At 55.1% G+C, this 23,056-nt stretch overlaps 1 protein-coding gene across 1 annotated transcript in view; it reads right to left on the reverse strand.

Annotated features, from left to right (window-relative positions):
* Window positions 1-539: 539 nt before the first annotated feature.
* WDR1 (WD repeat domain 1) overlaps window positions 540-23,056 on the reverse strand; it is a 43,869-nt gene continuing 21,352 nt past the window's right edge. The window contains exons 6-15 of the mRNA XM_032254207.1: window positions 15,250-15,327; window positions 14,911-14,991; window positions 14,338-14,571; window positions 11,406-11,493; window positions 10,003-10,159; window positions 8,321-8,408; window positions 5,120-5,230; window positions 3,985-4,158; window positions 3,544-3,688; window positions 540-1,700 (exon numbers count right to left, since the gene is read on the reverse strand). Of these exons, the coding sequence (XP_032110098.1) occupies window positions 1,594-1,700; window positions 3,544-3,688; window positions 3,985-4,158; window positions 5,120-5,230; window positions 8,321-8,408; window positions 10,003-10,159; window positions 11,406-11,493; window positions 14,338-14,571; window positions 14,911-14,991; window positions 15,250-15,327 (1,263 nt within the window). The 3' untranslated portion in view covers window positions 540-1,593. The remainder of the gene's footprint in view (window positions 1,701-3,543; window positions 3,689-3,984; window positions 4,159-5,119; window positions 5,231-8,320; window positions 8,409-10,002; window positions 10,160-11,405; window positions 11,494-14,337; window positions 14,572-14,910; window positions 14,992-15,249; window positions 15,328-23,056) is intronic.

The following is a 23,056-nucleotide window of genomic DNA, read 5'->3' on the forward strand; positions in this document are numbered from 1 at the left end:
TTTTCTAAGAAGCAGTATAATTAGATTCTTCAAAGTGTTTTTTAAAACTGGGATTGCAAACTTAGACAACTTCACAATTGTTACAAAAGTACAAAAGGCACTTTCAAAGAACAGTGCCTTTCACTTTGCAATTAACGTGGATGTTTGGGAGATTCGTTTTTAACATCTAAATGCATGCTATTCCTTATGTGAAAGCTATACAGGCTGCTAAGAATTTGGGAAGCAGATGGAATGTAGACATCATCTGGTCCAGTGTTGTCACTTGACAAAGAAATTTAGGCCCAGAGAAGGAAAGGGATGTGACCTAGGTCACAGGGTGGCCAGCGGTACTGCTGGGAAGAGGAACTGAGGGTTCCAGCCCCTTCTCCAGGTCTTCCCTTCGCCCACACAATGGGTCTGACAATCGTGGACCCCAAACATTTCCTGCCTGAGGCTGTGCGCTGGTGAGACCCCTAAAGCTATGAGAATCCCACAGAGGTTCCTCCCCACCCAGCCGCCCCACCCCTGTACCCCCATCACACAAAGTCAGTGATCCGCAATGAAGAGAAAAGATATTTAATTATTTCTCAGGCTAATCTCTTAAAGCGCTCAGTGTTTTCACAAGTGCAAGGGAGGGATTGTTCTTAGCCAATATTTACCAGTGATTCCGACACACGCAAAAACACTCCCAATCACGGTGCTTTATACTTACTTTTAATTTCTGCACTGAAAAAGAAAAGATAAAAACGGTGACAGATTAGTTTACAGTGACTTCATCTTTGCCCTTAAATTAACCTTTGCTCCTGGGAGCAGAAGAGGGAGAGAAAGACAGGAGAACATCAAAGCATGATGGTAAAACAGTGACCAGGACACCTCAGTCTGGCTAACAAGGGTTCTAAAAACCTGAACACGGTGCCGTCAACGCACTAGTTTGTAAACACTGACAGGCAACAGTTAAAATATATTAACAAAAAAAAAAACCAAAAAAACAAAAAACCCCCACAATTCCATTCTTAAAATCAAGCACAAAGTCTGACAATGAAACATATCCAGGGGTTGTGTGTCCCCATCTGATCTGGGGGTGGCTCTCTGAAGGCAGCCACACGGTGTGAGTCACACGCTAGGAAGAGACAGACATCTGCTCAACACAGAATTCCGGCTTTGCTGAACTGCAATGCATATTCCCTCTTCTCACTAGTACAGAAATGTTCTGCAGGTAGGAAGGTGAGCCCCAGCTCATTCACCTGTACGATCTCCCCTGACCAACAGTGAGAGAGAGCCACGCCGGGGCCAGGGGCTCTGTGTGCTTTGGAGGCCACTGCCTCTGGAATGTTCTGCATTCTCAAGGTTTGGTTGGGCTGTGGGTTTTAGTTACGCTCCACACATTGTTTAAGTGCTCACTTTATTTTTCATGTGCAAACTGTTCCTGTCTAAAGCTTTCAGAAGAACGTGTACAGACACCCTGCAGAGACGAGGGTCATGACGGGGCCCTACTGCCTCTTGTGGTGGGGCAGGGGCAAGGGGGCGCGTCACAGAAATAGAGAAATGACATGTTCCACTGCAGTTAAACTCTAGTCCCTGATTAGGTCCGTCCAGAGGCGGGGGTGGGGCTCCTCAGTAGGTGATTGTCCACTCCTTGACAGAGGCATCGTGGGAGGTGGTGACCAGTGTGTGCTCATCCAGCCAGGCCAGGCTGCTGACATGGTGCAGCCGGTGTGCATCTGAGAAGAAAGGGTGCAATTTAACAAAAAGCCAAACTTCTCCACATCTATGTACATCTTGGACTAGGAAGATGGAATGACCTGTGCGTAAATCATCACAGGGCCTCCAAGAAAATGGCCCTGAATTGTTATAACTCAGGAGTCTGGCAGGGTGGCAGTGACGCTGAATTCTCTGCCTGGCACTCCTGATCCCCAGGGCCGGGTGCCTCTTTTTGTGCTGCAGGGTAATTAGCAGCATCCCTGGTTCCACCTACAGATGCCAGTGGCTACGCCTCTCCAAGTCTTGAGAACCAAGTTCCAAAAGAGTGAAATAACAATTTCTTCTTATGTATAAAAGCGATGACATAAAGACAACACACAAAGCGCTAGGCTGTATCCATACGGTATTAAAATGGGCTGGGCATGACAACCAAAGAAAGGCTGGAAAACATAGAACTGGGGGCCACTGACTTTCCCCTCTGTGAGTCACACGTGGACGACCAGATTCCTGATTCCCCCATCATCTTGCCTCTTCCCACCCGAGGTGCCAACAGTGAGACGGTGCCCGTGCACTTAGGGCTCCTCTGTGGCTGGCTTTGCCCACAAAGCCCAGGGAGGTTCCCAGTTGCAGGCATGGGGGTTCCCACCAGCTTTCTGCTCCCCTGGTCCAGGTGGTCCCCAGCCTCTAGGTCTGCAGCCCCGCCTAGACAGGATCAGATTCAGCACACCCTACCTGGCACAGCATGTGCCCTGATGCAGGAAGCCTTAGCCTGCGGGTGGCGGCGGGTGGCACAGGTGCCTGGGAGCTCCTGCAACCACCAAGCATGACTTGACAGTGAGGCCAGGTTTTAGCACTCTGTTCACATCACCAGGCTGGCTCTTTTCCAGGTGCAGAACTCAACTATGTGCATGAGAGCCTGACGCCGAGGTCACTTCATGTTTGGTGCCCTGTGACCACACAGTAAAGACCCTGACCTACTCTCTACCGGACTAGCTCTTGCTATATATTTTTTCTGGATCCATTTCATTCATGAACTTGTCTGATTCTCACTACTTGTTTGACTCTCAATGTCGACTGCTTTATAAACCAGGACGGACAGTGAAATCTGCTTTGCGTCTCTGATGGACTGGGCTGCCTTCCCCCTTTGCCTGCCCCCCACCTGCAGCCTACAGCTGGGGAAGGAGCTCTGTGGGTGGGTTCACACATTTTTAAATAGGAAAAGGGCCCGTTAGTGTTTTCCGTTTTCCGTTAGAAGACAAAAGGATGTCTTCAAGGAAAATGGATGAGGGGACCTGACGCACCAGGAGGACAGTAGGGAGTAACTAGGGAGGGGAGGGTTTGGACAGCACAGAGCTACCTCCCCAGATGCGGCCACTTGAGGACATCACAACCCCCACAGGGAGAAATGATGACATTCGGGCTAAATAAAATCTACCATTACAAATAATTTCACCTGTTTCCTTTTGAAATGTGGCTACTAGAAAATTTCGGCGTCTACATGAGGCTCACATTAGACACTGGATGTGGCTATCTTAGGGAGGGGGAGACCCTGGTGTCCCAAGTGGGATTTAAGGGGTGGGAGGGGGAAGGGAAGATGCCATGGGTGAGGCCTTCACTCAGCTGAGTACGTGTCGTGTGCATGAGGCCCCCGTCGTGCTCCCAATGGGAACATGACGCAGCCTGTGGTCCCTCAGTACGGCCAGTAACACAGCTGGTGTTTGCTGGAGGGAAGCAGACCCACACCTCTTCTGGGCCACCTGCCTAGAAGCACAGAGGCTCCTTAGCCTTGGGAATGGCAGCCAGGGAGACAGCCTGTGAAGTGGCCCACAGAGCCCTGGGCCATAGCCTGGGGGAGGAAGTCACCTTGGATCTTGACTCTGGTTTCTGGGTCACTCAGGGTCCAGACGTACACCATCATGTCCATGCCACCGGAGGCAAAGTGTTCATTGTCTGGGGACCAGGCCAGGCAGACGATTTTTGCATGGTGTCCATAAAAAACATTGTTCTCCTAATTGCAGGTTGAAAACAAGAGAGGTGGCAGGTCAGGTTCAGGCCAGGGTTGTCCACAACACCTCGCTTACTCCTCATGTTGACAATGAGGACCCAGGTTTCTCAGGTACTAACTCTATGCTAGCGACCCCTACAAACCCACTCCCAGAAGCACGGCACGAGGCAACTGCTACTTGTAGAAGCAAGAAAGCTACAGCTCAGACAAGGTCAGCTCAAAGTTACCAAGTCACGATTGCCTTCCACTGCCACCTGCACCGCCCAGCACGGGGACAGAGGAGCCCGCTGCCCACTCACCGAGTAGCCGTCAGCAACGCTGAACACTGTGACCACCTTGCTGGCGTCGCACACGGCAAGGAAGGCGCCATCATGGGAATAGGCCACGTCGGTCACGGGGCCCTTGGCCTCTAGGAGCTTGCCCTCATCCTTCAGCGTGGTACCCAGGATGGAGTACAGGCGGACATTGCCATCCTACGGCAGGGACAGAGAGGAAGTGAGCCACCACCAAACACACACGCACCACACCCACTCTTTGTGAAGGGAGGGGTTGAAGCCTTAAGAAAATGTGCCTTTCTGACTTCTACTCTGGTGGGTGCATGTCAGGTGCTGGGCATGGCTCTTCCCATGGATAGGCCTGAAACCAACGCAGCTCTGTGAAAACAGCTGTTGGTACTTCAGGGCACCGCTGGTCTCCTGAGGCCCTCAAGCTGGCTGGTAGAGGAAGCTACTCCATGCACAGGTCACATCTAGCACCTGATCTGAAGGACCCAGCAGCACATAGAGCCACCCGGCCCCTGGCAAAGAGGGCACTACCACACCCGCTGCAGTCCTGAGTGATCAGAGGGCTGCCCTCCTGGGCTGGGTAGGGGAAACGAGCTCTTCTCTAAAGCACTCAGGACTTGGCCAGGCAGACTGTGACCGTGCCACAAACACAAGTTCAAGGGCATGAGAATTACAACGAAGCGGAACTCAGGGGAAACTGTAAAATTCTTCGTTAGTACTGCACCCTGATGATGTCAGGAAATTCTTGTCACTCTTCATTCAATCTACGAGCCAAGCCCAGCCCCAGGGGACACCATTCCTGTTCCTTCATTCCCTGACCTGCTACCCTCTTGCTCCCCCTGCCAGTCACGGGGCTGGCTCTCAGGCCCAGCTGTCCCCTCCTCAGAACTCCCCCCACCTCACTGTCCAGTCTTGTGAGTACCTGGGCAGTGAAGCGGGGAGAGTGCTGAGGAGGGCAGGGGAAGGCTCCAGCTCTGGGTGGCAGGAGGTGGCTGGGTCCCAGAGCAGGTCCCTCACCCCCTGCCTGACCCTTCCCCTGCCTGACCCCTCACCTTCCCTGAGACAGCCCCGGTACTCACACAGCGCATGCTGTCCCCAGATCACCCAGACACCAAGGACAGAGAGCACAGGGGAGAGGAAAGTGCCTTACCGCACCCCCAACCGCCACTGTGTCCCCGCCTGGGTGCACTGCCACAACTTCAGGCTCGTAGCCAGGGCTGTCGATGCTGAAGCACTTCCTCTGATCCTTCAGTAGGACGATCTGCGGCACACATGAGCAGCGGGTCAGGGCAGTCCAGCCCTTCGGGACAAAGCCCTCAGCAGTAGGAGGGGTGTGCCCCTGTCAGGGCTCAGTGGAGCTGGGTTTGGCTCTGTCCCCAACCTCTTTGCAGGGCCATCCGGGGCTCTGAGCCACACCACCTGAGCTCATTCCCAGCCTTGTGACTCTCAGTCAAGTGGGGCAGGAAACACTATGAACTGTGACCATTGCCATCATCACTACATTACTACCATGGCTGTCACCACAGCACTGCCTCTTGAAAAGTCACTTGGCCTCTGAACTTTAGTCCCTCCAGTCAGTGAGGGAAATAAATGCACTCTGCTGAACAGCACTCCTAGGCATCAGGAAGATAGGAGCACGGTGTGGCGGGGGCGCGATAAGGCCTCAAAGCAACAGTGCAAAAGAGTATGGCACTTGGGATTCTAGGTTCTGGCTTCTCAAGACAAAAGAAAGAGCCAGAGTTCCACAGTTAGCGGTTCTCCTACAGCCTAGGAACAGTAGGAGAACCTCGTGGCACCCAGCTGTGGAGCGTCCGCCTAACTCCAGCGACTGGAAGTGGAGCTGGGACACTCAAGTCCACAGAGGCACTCTGCCCCCTACACAAGGATGATGCCCCGGAGGATGGATGGCAGGGCAGCACAGTGGCTGGGAAGCCGGTGCCTACTTCCTGGGGCCTACACCCCTCCTACTGCCTGGGTCGCTGCTCCTGATGCCCCAAGTCCACTGGGAAGTGTGCAGCCCTCGTGGTGGCCACCACACCAGTCCCGTTCTGCGTTTACTCCTGACCTGCTTGGTGAGAGGGCAGGAGACCATCCTCAGCAGGGGCTGAGCCACGCTGCTTGGCTCTCAGAAATGCCAGGGTGCCAAGTACTTGGGTGTCTGGCTGCAGTGGGGACGCCCCCATGGCACACTGCTGACCGAGCAGGGCTCCGAAGATGGAGAGACCGAGGCTTGAGCTCAGCACAGCTGCTTGCTGGATGAGGGGACGGCCCAGAATCGTCCTGGGCCTCATTAACCAGTGGTGCCTGGCTATCGTGAAGATGAGTCAATGTTCAGGGTCAGGACAGAAACAAAAACAGCAGCGACAGCCCCTGGGCATGTGCCAGCACTCTGCTGTGAGTGTTCCAGCCCCAGAAGGCAGGGATCAGGTTCTACATTTCATGGATGAGAAAATGGGGTACACAGTTGATGTCGTGCACTCAAGGCACCAGTTCCCACAGGCTGAGCTGGGACTTGCTGAGATTCCAAGCCTCGGCCCCCACACTGGACCTTGGCCTCTGGTACGTGCAGCAGAGGCTCTGCAGCGGGGGCCCTCCTTTTTCTGTTTCCCCACCTTGTCTATTCTTCCGATTCTAACTTACTTGTCTGTTACCAGACAGAGTGGCCGTCATCTGTGAGTTTCGCCTTTATCCCAATGAGCCCCTACCCAAGCCATCAGCTGTCATGAAGACAGGCAGCCCCCGCCCCTACCCTATGGGCTTGTTTCTGCATGGACTGTGGGGTGTATGAGGATGAATGGTAGCAGCGCCCATTCATGCTACTACTGCTACTGAAGGCGCACCTGTGTCATCTGCTTGGCTCTGGGGTGGCCTTACCTACCCACAGGTGAAGAATGAAGGCCTAAGCATTGGCCCGAAGCTTCGTCTGACATGAGGCTTGAACCTGGTTGTTTCCTGATCTAAAACCCCAGGCCCCTCCCAGCACCCTCCTGACCCTTTGACTGATGATAGGGAGCTCTGCAGAAGATTCTGACCCGGAGTGGGGGTTCTAGATGCCCTGGGAGAAAAGGATGAGTAACGGATCACAGAGAAAACCACCTGTCCCCCCCCCCCCCCCCCGCATGCTACAACCCAGGGACCAGGGTACTTTCTAACCCCCTGGGGGGCAGGCACCAACTGGGCCCCTGTCTGAACATCCTCGTGAGATCTTTACTCTCAGCCTCAGGGGAAGGGGTGGCCCATCATGACCACAGCTTTACAGTTGAGGAAACCTGGGCCTTGAGACACAGGGTGCTCTGCCCTAGGCCTTACCCGCTCACCCATAAAAGCCCCATGTGCAGATCCCTTGGCTGGCAAGAGCCCTGCTGTAGACAGAAGCTGCTTTGTAGCGTTTCCCCCAGGCCCTGAGGTGCTCCGTGTGTGGATTCTCCCCCACCCCCACTGGCTGTCCAGGGTGTCTGCAATAATTACTTGGCAGGGAGTTTGTGTTATCTAGGACACAGAGAAATCCATTCTCCCTAAAGCAATTAAGTTCACAGGGCAAAGGAGGGGCGGAGGGTCCTGAATGCAGCTTTCTTTAGCAGGGTTTGCCACTTGTGCCAAAGGTTGCCCCTTGCCTTCCCCAGTCTACATGCCAGCAAGCCTAGGCCCGCCAACAGAGAGTATCTTGTGCAGAGCAGAATTCTGTATAAAGTGGGTTAGGCCTGGATCTCAGTAAAGGGTGCTTTGCTCCAGAAACTCCGAAGGCAAAGGTGTGCAGGTGACCCACTGTCTGGAGTGAGAAGCCAGCCTGGGGAGTCAGGTGCCACCTTCTGCATGCGGGAAAGCCCCAGGCTGCTCTGGGCCTCACCCTCCTCATCTGTAAGAGGAACCAAGATGGTGTGAGGAGCCTTACATGTACTTCCTCATAATCACCTGGATCTTTGAGTACTGGCGATGGAAAACTAAGGCTCTGAGAGGGTGAGGTAAATGCAAGAAGTCACACAGCTCCAACGCAGCAGGGCTGGGATCTGAACAGGGGCAAAGGCAGGCCCACCCCACAGAGTCTCTCATAGGCCTCACAGGCCGAAAGGCACGCAGTGTGTTCTGAGGCTTAGACAAACCCCAGCTCTGCCCTCTGATGAGCTGTGACTTTGGGCAACCAACGTACCCATTCTGTGCCTCCATTTCTTCATCTGTACAAAAGGCAGGATGGTGGTGAGGATTAAATATGTGAACTCCCTTATTGCAGCGCCAATGAGCGCTCAAGAAAAACACTGGCTAGAGCAACTGTCAAACGGGACGTGAGTGGAATTCAGCAAGCAGGTACCACACAGCGCCCCAAGCTCCGACCCGAACAGAGGCAGGTCCCTACCTGCCCGATGCACACGACCACAGCGTATCCGCCGGGGCCCACAGCGACGCACTTTGGCTGAACGTCCAGTTTCACGACTCCTTGTCCACTGTTCGAGAGAAAGGACGCACGTTACTTCGATGATGCAGCAGCTCAGTGGAGGTATTCACATACATTCACTGTTAAACCACAGCAATGCTGCTACTTAGGAGAAGACAATTCTACTACCATCTATACTGAAGTAAAGACTTACTAAAATATGGGATGGGGGCAAAAAAAAGACCCATGACTGGTGCAAAGAGATGATAAATCATGATGGGCGCCTGGGAGTGGGGAAGGAGTGGAGGAGCCAGCTCAGGGCATTGCTTATGCTCATGTTTATCTGTGGTCAGCACTCACTCCGCCCAGTTTGGCTTTTGTCACCATGCCTGCTGACTAAGGACTCTGGAGTTCACTGGGCACAGACAGAATTGAGTTCTGCTCCCCAAAATGGATGGGTAACTTTTAAGAATCCATTACAGTTAATGGGTGAAAATCACATTATCTTTAGCCTTAGCCAATGCTATCAAAACTTGTCCTGGAAAGACTCACACACACAAATTTCTTGAAAACTGAGATCATCAAGGAAACTTCTGCATCCCTGGGCCAAGTGTGGCGTCTCCAAAGGCTCTGCAGCAAAGTCCTCAGGCCAAGGCTGGCTCTGTAAAGGCCTTGCCTTGGGTTATCTGGCCCAGGAAGACCTCTAGGTTACCACAGGGCAGTAGAAAGAGGACCAAGGCCCAGATGCCTGGGCTCTAGGGCCGCTTCTGCCACTTATCGGGAGTCCCAATTTACCTACAGATGCCCAGACAGGCAGGGCCTGTGCGTCAAGGAGGGCACACCTGCTAGTAGCTGTGTCAAGGAGGGCACACCTGCTCGGAGCTGCGTCAAGGAGGGCACACCTGCACAGGGCTGTGTGCTGGACCTGGCGCCAGCCATCCATCAACAGGCCCCAGGAGTCCCTGCCTCTCAGGCACCACCACCTAGGCAGGATTACCAGGTAACAAAGGGGTCTACACAAGAAATGTAGGGGCAGAGGAGGGGTCAGTCCTGGGCATGGGGACACTGGACATGCAGAGAGCTTGTCAGGGCCTGAAACACTTCCCTTTCAAGCCTTTCCAACTGCACTTAGGACTTCAGATCACTTACAAACAGCTACTCTCCTAGTTCTACTGACCGCCAATCAAAGGCACAAGAGCAAAAACAGATATGACGTTCTTTTGACCAGATCACCGTGTGCCTGTCTCACCCTTGAGCGGAAGGGGGATGCTGTCTTGTACTCAGCACACGCCCGGTGCTAGGCTCACCTAACCCACAACGGTCGGAGGCAGGCTCCACTGTACCCGCCTTTACTAATGAGGAAGGGGAGACAGAAAGAGACCGCAGCAGGTTCCTGAAGAACAGGGCTGTGATCTGCTGCCCCTGCTTCCAGGGCAGGGTCCACACCTGGTCATCATCTGTGGGCAAGAACATTACCCAGACCACCTGGTTCTATAACACAGTGCTGGGCTCAGGGCCCAACAACTGGAGAACAATGCTGGGACAGGGTGGGAGAGATGACAGGAGCAGGTGAGGCGCCCTCAAGAACAGGCACTGCTGGTGGCAAAAGCCCTCCATGGGAGCTGAGGCTCATCCGCGAGTCCTGCAGAGCTGAGCGCTCTCACCTGTAGTCCCGCAGCGTGAGGTTGGTGTACCGCACGGTGTCGTCCATGCTACAGCTGATGAGCTGCCCCGACTCGTCCACGGTCATCCTGGACACCTGGTTTGTGTGGCCCTTCCCAGCGAAGGAGTCGTTCTCCCCTGTCTCTGAATCCCAGTAATGTAGGGCGGGGGTTAAGGAAAAGCCCGGCTTCCAGGACTGTTGGGTGTTCTCAGGTGTGGCTTCAGTAATAAGATTCTACATTTACATCAACAAATGAGAATCTCATCGCAAATGGAGAAAACCATTTCCCCTGGGAAGCTGGCAGTGTCCACAGCTGACCCGTTCCTGTGAAGCGGTATCTGAGGTATGGGCGCACCACCCAGAGACTGGATGAAGCAGAAGGGGAGCCATGCTGTAGACCTGCGGGGGACCAGCAAGCTGGGGACGTTCCAGGGCCTGCTCTGCCACTAGCTGTGACAGGGCCTTGGGCAGACGCACCCCTCTACCCCTACATTTCCTTACATTTGGGGGGTGGAGGGTGGCATGCCTGCCCTCCTCTCCCAGCACTGTGGGGACCTCCCTGGGTCCTGGACAGTCCCTCTGGGAGGTACAGCACATGCAGACCAGAGCTGTCCACACAAATGGCAGTTTCCAACACAGCATGGTGGTCAGGGAGGGCAGCAGAGCAACGCACAGTGCATGCCTTCACCAGCAACGTGTCAGGGCCCTGCCCAGCCACTCTGCAGATGGCAGCTCCAAGGTTCAAGACAGCCCTAAGAGCAGTGTGTCACGAGTCCCAGGCCATGCAGGAAAAGTTCAACAGAAGCCCCCATCACCAGAGAGAAATCAGGACTCATTTACAGAAACCTAGATAAGAACTTATAAGGGGGACACAAACACCTCCAGGGAATATGACAGAAGGGCCACAAAGCACCTCACAGGAGCACTAGCACCGGCTCTGCAGACCACAGGCTGTGTGACTCTGGGGAGGGCACTTCAGCTCGCTGAGCTCCAGTTTACTCATTTTAAAAAAAAGGGGACTCAACTTAAGGGTGTCCAGGTGCTTGTGAATTTTAAGAATCAAGAATCTCACCGTGTGGAGTAGGCACAAGGCTGGTGCCAGCTGGCATCTACAGGGAGAGTAGCAGCCCAAGTTCAGAGACGTCAAGCCACACACTCAGGGCTGCACAGCAAGAAGGGACTGACCAGGTCAGAGCTGCCCGTGGCTTTCCTCAGCGTGAGCCCTGGAGCTGCCAGGGCCCCATGTGCAGACATGCCACCCCTGGCGGCCACACTGGTCAGAAGAGCGTGTGGCTGGGCTGTAGCTGGAGCCACCTGGCTGGCCTGGCCTCTGGCACCGTGGGAACAGGAAATTCCCCTCCACAGCCAGCGGCTCCAGAGCTAGCTCTGTGGGTCAAAGGATATTAATGTGTCCATCGTGGCTCCCGGAGTAGATGTAGGACTTGCCGCCGTTTTTATGCACCGTCAGACACTGGATCGATTTACTGTGACCCTGTGGAGCAGACGCGCTGATCAGGTAAGCTGAGGCCATGCCGACCTGCCCTCTGCCACCCGCTTTCCACCAACTAAGCCTCTGGGTATAAAAAAGGAGGTGGACGCCCCTCCACCCATGGCAGTGCAGGTGTGCCGAGGCCCCAGAGCCCCAGCTGTCTGAATGCATGGCCCACGAGCCCTAAGTAACCTTTCCGAGCTACCCAGTCACCTACAGACTCTGCCCTTCATTCCCCTCCCTCCAAGGTAACGAACCCAGACCTGGGCCCGGACGTGGTCTGACCAAAGCCCAGTACCTGAGCATCTCACATGGCAGACACGTGGCCGGCACCCAGCTGACCAGCACCTATCAGGGTGGAGGCCACAAGGGCGTCGATCCAGGAGGCCTTGGCTTCAGGCCCTGGTTTCTGAGGCTGCCTCTCTCTCCCTCCCCAGGAACACTGGCCCTGCTGAGGGCAGGGTTCTCTCTGACCACTGTAAAAGCCCAAGACTGTCTGCAAGCAGGCCCACAAGGCTGGTCTACAACCAGACAGCTGCTTCCTGAGGGAGGCATTTAGGCCCCTCCGTATCTGATCCTGGGATGGAAATAATGGCTGGGGCTGTTAGAATCTCCTCACACCTCTCCCCTGCAGCGGGATGCAAGCTCCCGGTGGGCCCCTCTCCTCTTCCCTGAGTTAAGGGCTTTTCTGCAGGAATTATTTAACTCTGTGGCATGCCACATGTTGCCACAATACGGCATGGATCTTTGGAGACAGGTACACAGTTACCAGTGTGACTGAAGAATGGGCAACGGATGCAGCTACTTCCATCTTTTCCACAGAAACAGGAAAAAATTATCACATGCTCCAGTAAGGGGCGCTGAGCTAGGCTGCCACCTTCCAACATGGCGTCCCATCAGTTCTGCTTCTTACAGTGAGGACCTCAGACCAACACTGCCCTCACTAGTGGGGCTCAGGCCCACTTTCCTGCTGAATCAATCCTGTGCTCTGCAAGAAGCCAGGAGACTTGTGTGTACGCTCACTGCCCGGAATTCACCAGAAACACTCCCAGCCCCGCCCAGATGCCCACAGGTGTTCCTTCTGGAGGCCTGCAAGCTCCTGCTACCCTGAGACCTCCCTGGAGACTCTGAGTGCCTCTGGGGCTGCCAGCCACTAGCGCTTTTTAGTTCCCGGGTGAGTGTAACATGCAGCCTGGGCTGACCTGCTCCTCAGCCCCATTGCAGTCCAGATCAGCACTGCGAACACCGGCAGTACCAGTGTGACTCACACAGGTGTGGCGTGGGAGTGGGGATGTGGGGATTTTGACAACTGTAAAAGCCCACAAGATTCCCTGTGGCAGCAGCCCCAGACAGCTGGCAGTAGTGGTATGAGCAAGAGTGCTCTTGAGGCAGCCCCACCAGCACACCTGGGGGCTGATACCTGGAGCCCAGTGTTGGGGATGGCCCATGGGAAACTGCTTTCCTGGGCAGAGAAGTTGGCTGGTGGCGAAGCCCGACTCACCCGTGTACCTTTCTCACCAGCCCACTTGGAGGCCTACTGGAACATGGTCTTGACAAGAGCCCTCAGCTTCCCCAGGCAGCCATCTCCTCGGCCCCATGCTGGCACACCTTCCCTTTATACTCAACACCCTGGGCTGTGAGGGGTGCTCCCCAGCGAGGAGGCGCTCCCGATTCCCCTCTGTTCTCAGGCCCTCATCAAGGAAACCTTTACAGTTCAGCCTTTCCCCACTCAGCAATGCTGCTGCCCCCGCTGCCCCGGCACAGAGGAACAGTGACTCTATGCATAATGAGCGCCAAGGTGACCTGGTCCTTAGAAGTCACATACAAGGTTAAGGAGGTCCCTTCCTCATGGGCAAATGCCCCTGTAAAAGGGAATGGTGATTCTAGCAGCCCCTCCTAGAAGCCATAGCGTGAAGGAGCCACCGACTGCACAGCACACTGCCGGGTGCACAAGCCCGGGGGCTGCCCCAGCCTGGCCTACGCTAGCCCTGCGGAGTTCAGAGCCTCTGAGAAGCTGGTCCCCAGAGCTCCACAACAGCAAGCTGCAGTGGGTCAGGGAAGTGCTGGCGTCTGTCTCCCCGAGTGGCTTAAAGAAGGAGACCAAGAAGGCTTGGCTGTGGGGATGAAGTGTGTTGTCTACTTCCTCTGAAACTGCAGTGTCAACTGAGCTGGTGTGGATAGCGGGAGAAGGCAGGACCCACTGGGGAAGGGTTCGGAAGCAGGTGCCGTGCCCCTCCCCAGGCTGGCATTCAGGGCCTTCACACCTGGGCCCATGGACGATTCAAACTCTGTTTCCTCCTGATCCCATCGCTCCCTCATGAACCTCCACAGCATCTCCCTCACAGCCCTGCCCAGTCAAACCCCAGCCGACGCCCAGGCCCAAGGCTACCTGCTCTTCCTCTTCCTCGAGGCTCTCTACTGGTGTCCCTGCACGTGACAGCCCCTGGACCTCGGCGATGCCCCCTCACCTGCCCTGGTGCTCAGTGAGCTCTTGCTCTTGCCTGCAGTCAAGTGGGGCACAGGCTGTGCACTCCCAATTCAGGGAGGCTGAGCCCTGCAGGAAGTAACAGCTCTCAACAGCTGGGGTGATGACCACTGCCCCCGACTCTCCGACTCTCACAGTAGCTCAAGGGGAACTTGGCACCTGGCCTCCCACTGTGGCTAAACTCATGTCCCAAAAAACCAATCAGCATCCCTCCCTTCCACCAAAACCCCAAGGGCCAAGGAGGCCTGAGGACACCTCTCTAGCTTCTACCTGGCCTCTCCTCAGCTCTCCTTCCTTACTGGCCACAGTGTCCTCTCCCCTGCCCACCCTTGGGTCAGCGGCTTCCCCAGGGCAGGACTTACCTTGATGATGCGCAGGGGCTTGCTGGGGTTGTTTCTGTCCAGATAGTTGATGTACCCGGACAGGGAGACACTGAGCAGGTGGTCCTTCTGCCACAGGCAGCCCAGCTGCTGGTCCAGAACCGTGGAGCCCATAGGAAACACGCTGACCACAGAATTCACGTTAACATCCCAGATCTTGGAAGTTTTGTCCCCAGAAGCAGAAAGCAAATGGGTGCTGTCAGGACTCCAACTAATCTACTTAAACAAAAGCAGTGTGTCACGTGCCAGAGGACTTCAGACTGGAAAGAGAACCCACAGGGCAGCTTGTCTGAGTAGGACAGAAGGAGCCCAGAGAGGGGGTGGAACGTGAGTAGGCCAAGGACAAAACCTGCCTCCAGGTCTCCTGTTCCAGCCACTAGCCTCTCCCATCACCTCGCCGCGACCTTAAAGCTTTCCTGGGCAGAGGCACAAAATCGCCCCAACTTGTAGCCCCTCATTTCAAGTTTTTGTCTAACTCCAGAGCAGTGTGAATGGACTTACACATGGACTCGGCCAAATTCCCACTACTGGACCAGGAAACATGTTCATACTCACGGCATAAATCCCGCCATCGTGGGCCTTGCTTCCGCCCAGCGCGCACAACTTCTCCCCAGTCTTCCCGTCATAGATGTATATCTTCCAAGAAACAAAAACATGTGAGGGTCATGTGTGTGTGAACACCCTCTGGAGTAAGCAGTTTCTCCATGGACTGTGGCTCTAGAAAACCAGGGCTAATAGACAGAGCTCCCAGTGTGGTTTAAAAGCAGAAATGTGTTTACTGGGCTCTGACTACGCATCAGCAGAGATGGCTTTCAGCAGCCTGTGGCTCTGAGCAGTCATGGGAGCAGGCAGACAAGCCATTCCCCACCCCCACAAACCCATCCCAGCTCTTACCTGGCCGTCAGCACTGGCTGTGGCAAATCTGTTCCCATCAGGAGAGAATCGCACACAGTTGACAAAGCGGCTGTGGTCCTGCAGGAAGACAATGACCTGCTTGGTAAGGGGCCACGGGCCTGACTCCAGGTTCAAGAATGCGCTCTACGAAATAGTCTGCGTGCAGCTTCAGTGTGTGAACTGTTTGTCCACAGGAAAAGAAAATTTCAGAGCTTAAAAAGGTCCCAGGCAGTCCCTCAGAGGGGCAGGGGTCTGCTCCAGCCTCCCTGTCATGCTGACCGCTCTACCTGCTGCAAGGCTGATCAATCCCAAGGCAGGCCGCCTCCAGCTATGCACTCCCCAACGAGGTACCCCCAGGAGCCACCCTCTGCAAAGAGCTGGAGCCCTGATCCTTAAGCTTCATGATGGCTGAGACCAGGAGGCCTCTTCCTGGAGGGTTCAGCCCAGCTCAAGTGCTTGGTAGAATAACTGACTTTCAAACAAAGGTAAACAATGATTACTTTCGTGGAGAACAAGAGTCTGAGCAAACAAGGGGAAATGACATGACTTCCAGGGGCAACTCTGTCACCAGAATAAGGAAATAAATGCATTTCTTCCTCAGCCAACAAGTGTCTGTATCAGAGAATGAGTCTCTAAGCAGTGGCAAAGCTGCGAACACCTGCCCTGCCCTTTCGCTGCCCACCTGCAGGTGGTGCTAACCCACCAAGCGCACATCCAGTGCTACCAACTCTCTCAGCACAGGAGGGGCTCACCGCTCAGGGGGTACACATACCAACCTGCAGGAAAAGCAATTCAACCCAAGGAGGATCACCTGTGCCCCCTGCCCCCAGGCACATCACAGACTTAATTTTAAAGCAGGAGCTGCCTGTGCGGGGGAACTGCATGTGTTTGATCATGTAATGTTTTGAGTTGAATTGTGCCCCTCCAAAAGACATGCTGAAGTCCCAACCCTGGGACCCCGTGAGACCTTATTCAGAAATAGGGTGTTTAGGATGGGCTGTAAGTCCAACAAGACTTGGTGTACTTGTAAGAGGGAAATCTGGACACAGATACAGAGTTGGAGTGAAGATGAAGGCAGAGATGGGAGATATGCTCACAAAAGTAACCCCTAGGGCTGTCAGTTATCTGGGAAGGACAGGGACTCAGAGGAAGTGCGTCCCTGCCCACACCATTACTACAGACTTCTGATTTCCAGAGAATAAATTTCCATTACTTAAGGCACCCAAACTGTGGCTTAATCAACTGTTACAGCAGCTGCAGCAGACTAACACATGTAATCAATGCTGCCTCTGTGCCCATTTCACCAATGAAGAAACTTACGCCCAGAAAGAGGAATCAGGTGTCTGGGAATCACCAGGGCCATGCTCAAGGAAACTGACATCCCCACAAAGTCCGTCAGAGTCAGCAGAGGATATACATGTGGCTGAATCTGGCAATGTCCCCACGGCAGGATGCTCGTGGTACATGGAATCACACTATTCAGTTCTTGGCTCTGGGAGGTCCACTCCTAGCCCCAGAAAGCAACCTGGGCTTCCTGCACTTGAAGATAAAGCATTTCCTCCAGCCAACAACCCAAACTTGCTTCCCTCTGGTGACCCTTCTCAGTGTTGCCAAGAACTGCTCACAGCTGGGGTCAGGCTGGACACGGGCACAGCAGGCCCTGGTCCTGCACCTGAACCGGGACCTCCCACCTCAATTAAGATGAAAGCCCGAGAAATCACACATTTTGACAAAGGGAGTCCCAGTAATCAACTCCCTGGGAGCTCCTGAGGGGGATGGCAGTCCTGTTTCCACCCTAGAGGATGAACATGTAACTGGGTTTTTGGGGTGCTGGTGAGGCACAACTCCCCTGAGAGAATGTTGTAGGTTTTTGGTTATTGCCCTCTTAGGAATGAGAGGGGGACCACAGCAGGTGCGCAGTAAGCTTGTAAAGTAAACACCGAACCCAAAAAGTGTTGCAGAAAGGCGATTTTATTTAGGCAGAGAAAAGAGGAGAAAAACAAGGAGGAAAGAGAGAAAAATTTCCATGAAGAGTGTGGAAGGGGACTCCACAGGGGAAATCCAGGAAGGGAAGAGAGCTTCCACTATGCGGGAAGGGATTCCAGAGAGCTGGAAATCCAGTGTGGGTGAAGGAGCAGGGGAATTTATCCTGGGAGACCTTCCCAAGTTCCTCTGGCCAATGAAAAGGAGTTTCCTTAAACTTCCGCTGGGGTGACTGACTCTTAGTTTTTTCGCTTGCCCGAGATATTTAAACATAAACTGTTAAATCTTCCGGATGGAGAGAGATGGGAGGGGTGCATGGCGCTGGAAAATTTTTGCCCTTAAAACTATGCCCCCTTGTGGACCCAGAAAGAGAACACATTCCCTCAAGCCGACTGTCCTCCCGGCCTCGTTTCAGGGAGTGCTGTTGCGGGACTTGCAATCCGCTCTATGACTGAAGAGCGCCTACTATGTGGGTTGTGGTCACCGCCCACAAGGAACAGGGATGCAAGCACCAGGCTGGCTCAGTCTGAACTTGGGCTTGGGTTTGTGATCAGCTCACGAACAATGGGGCTGGCGAGCCCTTTGCCTGCCCCCAGCACCTGGGTGCTGCAAGGCTTGGCTAGGCAAGGCAGTGCCGAGCTACAAGGATGCAGTGCTCAGGCGGGCCCAGGGCTCACCCAGGAAGTGGAGCGGGGGACGTGGGACTGCACGGTCATCTCCGGCTCTGGTGCTAGAGGTCCCTCTTGTGTGTAAGCCCAGTTCTGTGTCTTGCTTTAGTTCCTTTTGTACCTTCTCCCTAGTTCTACGGCCGGCCTTCTCTGCTTTAACGGTCTGTGTTCAATGCTTTCTAGCATTTCTAGGTATGTGAATTTGGGGAAAGCAGTTTCCCCAGGAGGCCTGGAGGGCTGCTCCACTCAGCTGCTAAGAGTGAAAACCAACTTTCCAAATGGGGCTTCGGGGACCTCCAGAGATGCTTTTCCCCTAGAGGGGCCATGGACGCCCGTGGGCAAATTCTTCACAGGAGAGAACACCAGGCCCAGAGCAGCAGCTAACTCCAGCCGCTTCACCTGCTCGAATGTGGTCTCCAGTTTCCTATCCAGAGCACTCATCTCAGCTGTCCTGGCTCCTGGGCCTTGGGCAGGTGCTCCGCAAGCCTGGGGATGCTCCGGCCAGAGCCATCCCAGAGGTCAGATCCCTAATGCCGCAAGCATATTTGCACCTCTTCTGCTGTTACCTGTCATCAGGGCGCCGTCACACACTGAGGGCCCGTTCCTGTTGGGGTTAGCCGATGGAGCCCACCTCCTGCCTGTGTCAACATGGCCCACAGTCCCCTGTCCATGTTAGCCCATAGAGTCCATGATCCGTGTGTCAAAGGGCCTCACAGGGCGGTTCCCAAGAGGGTTGCAGGAATGAGCCAGCTGGGGTGCAGGCAATGGTGCGAGGGCCTGAGAGGCAAAGCCTTTCCAGACCCCCTGGGCGGAGGGGACAGGGGTGTGCGCACCACCACTCCTTCCAGATGAGGTCAAACAACCGGGCATAACCATGACATAACCACAGCTCGAATCCTAGACCTCTGACCAGCACACCGAGTTCTCTCTCTGTCCAACTCCACTTCCTTGGCCAGCACAGCCCTGTCTTCACGCTGACTTCCCACTGGCCCTCCACCCCAGCCTGAGCTTTCCTCGAGGTGCCGTGGGCCAGGGAGATAGGTGGGCCTGGCTGACCCCTGGGTCCTTCTGACTGAACAAGTTAACAACTGAGAAAAGAGCTCACTCCAAATGCCCAAATCACCCCAGTGCAGATGAGTGGGTGGGATAGTGGACGCTGATTGCTCTTGCTACAAAGTGGAGAAAAACATTCAGCCATTGCTCAATTCCAACTTGTAACAAGTGCCAATTTCAGTGGCTCCCCGAGGTCAAAACATGGACATTCCTCCTCTGGTTCCAGGTCCCGGAAGTGAGGACAGTCCTGGTCACCCAAAACCCCAAATCCGGCGCCTCCTGCAGGCCCTGGCAGGGTGATGCCATGTGTCCCTCCCCAGCACCAGAACCCAGCAGGGGCAAGGGAGGGGCCTGGCACAGGCCAGGGACATGAATGCCCCTCAAGCAGCTCATCGCCGTCACCTTTTCCTGCCCCTCAAGCCAAGGAGTCCAAATGCAGAGACTGATGTCTGCTCCTAAAATAGCCCCTTCAAAGGGAGAAGCCGCAAAAAGCCCATTAACCAGAAAAAGCGAGGGCTAAAAATAGCCCTTTCCACAGGGAGGCCAGCCCAGCAGACAAAGAGGGAGAGGGCTTGGCGGAACCTCCCGAAGAGTTCAGGCACAGCAGCTTCCTGGGGCTGCCCTCTGGGGCCCTGCAAACCAGCGGGGCTGTAGTACAATCATCCCTGGTGTGGATGGCCCAGTGCCCGGTCCACACTGCTGCCTGTCCCCGCTTGTCAGCCAAGGCTGACCTGTATTATTGAGGCCTCCTCCCCACAGTCCTCACTCCCTCCTGCCAACATGCTCCTTCTCACCACCGAGGAAACCGAGGCTTGAAGCACTTAGGTAATCATTAAGCATGGCATCCATGTCCACATCACAGAGGGACAGAGCGCTACAGGCCCCAGCTGGCCTAACCCCAGCATACCCATGCTCACTACCTACCTGGTCAGCTCAGGAACCCTCTGGGAGCCCACCCCATTCCCACCAGCCTCAGCTGACCCTGTATACACTAGGACCACAAGCCCCCCTTTACCATGGAAATAACCTGTGTCCAGCCATGCTGTCCAACGCCTATGAGCTGGTGGAAGGGGACAGGCTCTCAGTCCCCTGTGCCCAGCCCCACTCCGCACAAGCCCAGCACAGGGCCTCCTGGGCCCTTGGTCAGTAGGTGTTCCCAAAACACCTTTATCCTGTTACCTGAGAGGCTGGTTCCGGGCCCCCATCCTTCAGCCCACCCACCCCTCCCTCATTTCCCAGCAGACTTCCCTGCAAAGTGCCCTGAGGTAGCCCTGTGGCCCCAACCCACTTAGCTTTGCTGAAGGGCACCAAGGAGCTCCCCACCTGCCTGCCTCTCCCATTACCTGGGAAGGGTCAGCTCAGTCACCATGCTCCATGGAGAACAAGGACCACATAAAGGAAAAACAGGCTCATCCTAACTAACCGTCCTTGGGCCACGTCACCCTTCCTGCTGTCAGCCCCCGGTCCTCAGGAGTCAGCCATCAGCCCAGTGAAGAGCAAGGCCAGCTGACAGGAGGGGTGGTGTGTGCTGAGGACCAGGGTGGGGTCCTATGCCCACTGCAGGGGCGTGGCCTGGCAGCCACCATACAGGCTGAAAGGGCTGAAACATCTGCTCTCTGCCCTGTCTTGAGTAAGGAAATATGAAAAAGAAAAACCACCAGAAACCTTGCACGTTTAGAGTTACCTACTTGGAAGGCAGCACTGCCGACAGCAGCCACGGCGGAGGTTTCCAGGCATGCTTGGTTCCAGCCTCAAGCGGGAGAGCCTATGTGAGGTGTGAGGTCCCCAGAGGGTGGAGGCCGCGGGGCAGAGGGAGCAGTGCTACCCCACCGAGGGAATCCAGGAGTCCCCCATGCTGAACGTTTTTCTACCTAGAATCTCAACTGGTTAGATTTGGCAGTGAGTCCCCAGTTCTGCATCATGAGGCTGGGTCTCCAGGAAGACGTGCTGCTCTAAATAACCATTCAACAGAAACTATCTGGTGCAACTCCTAGGACCTGGAACGTGCACACAGCTCTGAGCCATACTCCAGAGGGGGCATGTGGTCATCTTAGACCGCCAATTGCTCACCCGACCGGAGGAAGCGGATGGCCAGAGGCAAAGAACCTGGCGCAAGTAATGTGTATGGCGAAGGCAGTTAACGGAGAGAAACTCAGTGGAGCCTTTAAATTCATCTGACAGTACCTATCCCAGGGGACTGCCTGTCGTGAAGAAATTCCCATGGGTGAGATGGGGGGAGGCAGGGAGATGGTCTTGCCACCCTCCTTTTTTCAGGTCACAGTCAGACCCTCCAAGGGGAACCTAACCCTGGGTTCGCAGAAGGCCAGCGCTGGAGACCAAGACCAATGTGCCTAGGATCTCCTTTCAGAACCGTTCTCCTGTGATCCCGCAAGTTCCCGCTGCAGCTTACCCACCACGTCTTCAACGTCACTGGGGAGGGATAAGCCAGCACCCAGGCTTATTCCTGGCCAAATCTTCCTCCACCCTCATCTTCCTGGAGCCCCATTCAGGTTCTGGCAAATGAAGACCAAAGCTGGGCCATGATCCCTCAGGCTAAGGGGCACACAGGGGAACCTGGCTCATGATGAGCCGGGAGTCCACACTCGCCCTGCACACAATGGGCTGTTCGACAAAAAAGGGAAAGCCATGTGACCCCCAAACATGGGCCAGTGAGATGGAAGGTGGCCCGCCAGACTCCACAGGCAGGGACCCTCTTGTTTTCCTCTGAAATGCAGATTGCACTTTGGTTCAGGCATAGCATCATGGAAGTTCTGCTTCAGCCTGTACTGACGCCTTCAGAACATGCCATGTTCCTTTTTAAGGCAGCAGCTCCAACTCGACCCAGCTGGTCCCTCCCCAGTCACCTGCCAGTCCTTCTGCCACTCAGGTGACTAGGGAAGCACCTGACACCCCACCTCTGCACCTCAAGCTCCAGGCAGTCTCCTGGTCCTGGCCACATGGGGCCTCTGCAGGGAGTGGGTGGGGAAGGCCAGATGAGGACAGGCCTGAGCTGCCGCCACAGCCACTCATCCTCTGGAGCGGGGGGCCTGGCCAGCTAAGGCCACCGCAGTCTGACCGGTGGGGCGGAGGCGAAGGCAGCCCCGACCCAGCAGTCATGGGCTGTGGAAGGACAGATGTGGGGAAAAACAACCACTGCTGTGTAGATTTCACAGTAAGTGGAATTTCATTCCCTCTAAAATACAAAATTCCCACATACACTTTAATTTTAAAAATCTTTTACTATAAAAGGCCCAACTAATTCCCAAGAACTTCCACATCCCAGGCTTTCTGACTGCATCAGAAGAGCCCACATATGGGAGGAAGCCCAGCCATGCTCGGCCCACTGTGTCCTCAACGCCGGCTGCAGCTGGGCCTCAAGTGAGCACTCAGGCCTCCTCTCAGTTTCCGCAGCCTGCACGCGCTCCCCGTAGTCGCGGGGTGGGTCCTGGGGTGCATGGCCACAGCTTTGCTCTGGCGTTTGGAGGGGTTAAGTGCAGACACACTCCGAAGTGCATCGGCACCTCAGAAGGCATTTTTGGGCAGGTCCAGTGGGGTTCCTGAGCACCCTTCCTGTCCTTCCTCTGCATGGGCACTTGAGGCTGCACATGATCCCCGAGCATGTGGATAGCCACTGCTGTCTCTCACACCCTCCCTGCAGCTGTGGGTGCAGCATGGGATGGTCACTGTCACCCTGTTTCCGGGAGGGCCCGGAGGCATGACTCACCCGAGGGTGGCAGAGCCACCTAGCTTTGTGCCAGGCCACAGCCCTTTTCATCTCTCCCAGGCAGGGCCCATGGTTGTGGGTTCCACTGAGACTTCTAGACACATGGTACCCACCATGGAGCTGGGATAGCTGGGCAGACATTTCTACCCAACACTCCTGGGCCGGGCTGTGGGTGAAGTCCTTTCTGAAGTTAGAAAGGACAACGAAAGAGAAAGAACGTTCTGGCCAAGCCCCCAAGCGAGCACACAGGGACACAGCAGCCTGGTGAAGAATACAGGCTCCGGCCTACCCCTGGCACAAACCCTGGCTCCCCTTGCCCCTCTGAGTAGGCTGTGCTGGGTTTAATGCACATCTGCAGAGTGGAAATGACCCCTCCCAG

The sequence above is a fragment of the Sapajus apella genome, unplaced genomic scaffold (genome assembly GCF_009761245.1).
Source record: "Sapajus apella isolate SASKATOON/1434 unplaced genomic scaffold, GSC_monkey_1.0 scaffold85, whole genome shotgun sequence".
NCBI lineage: Eukaryota > Metazoa > Chordata > Mammalia > Primates > Cebidae > Sapajus > Sapajus apella.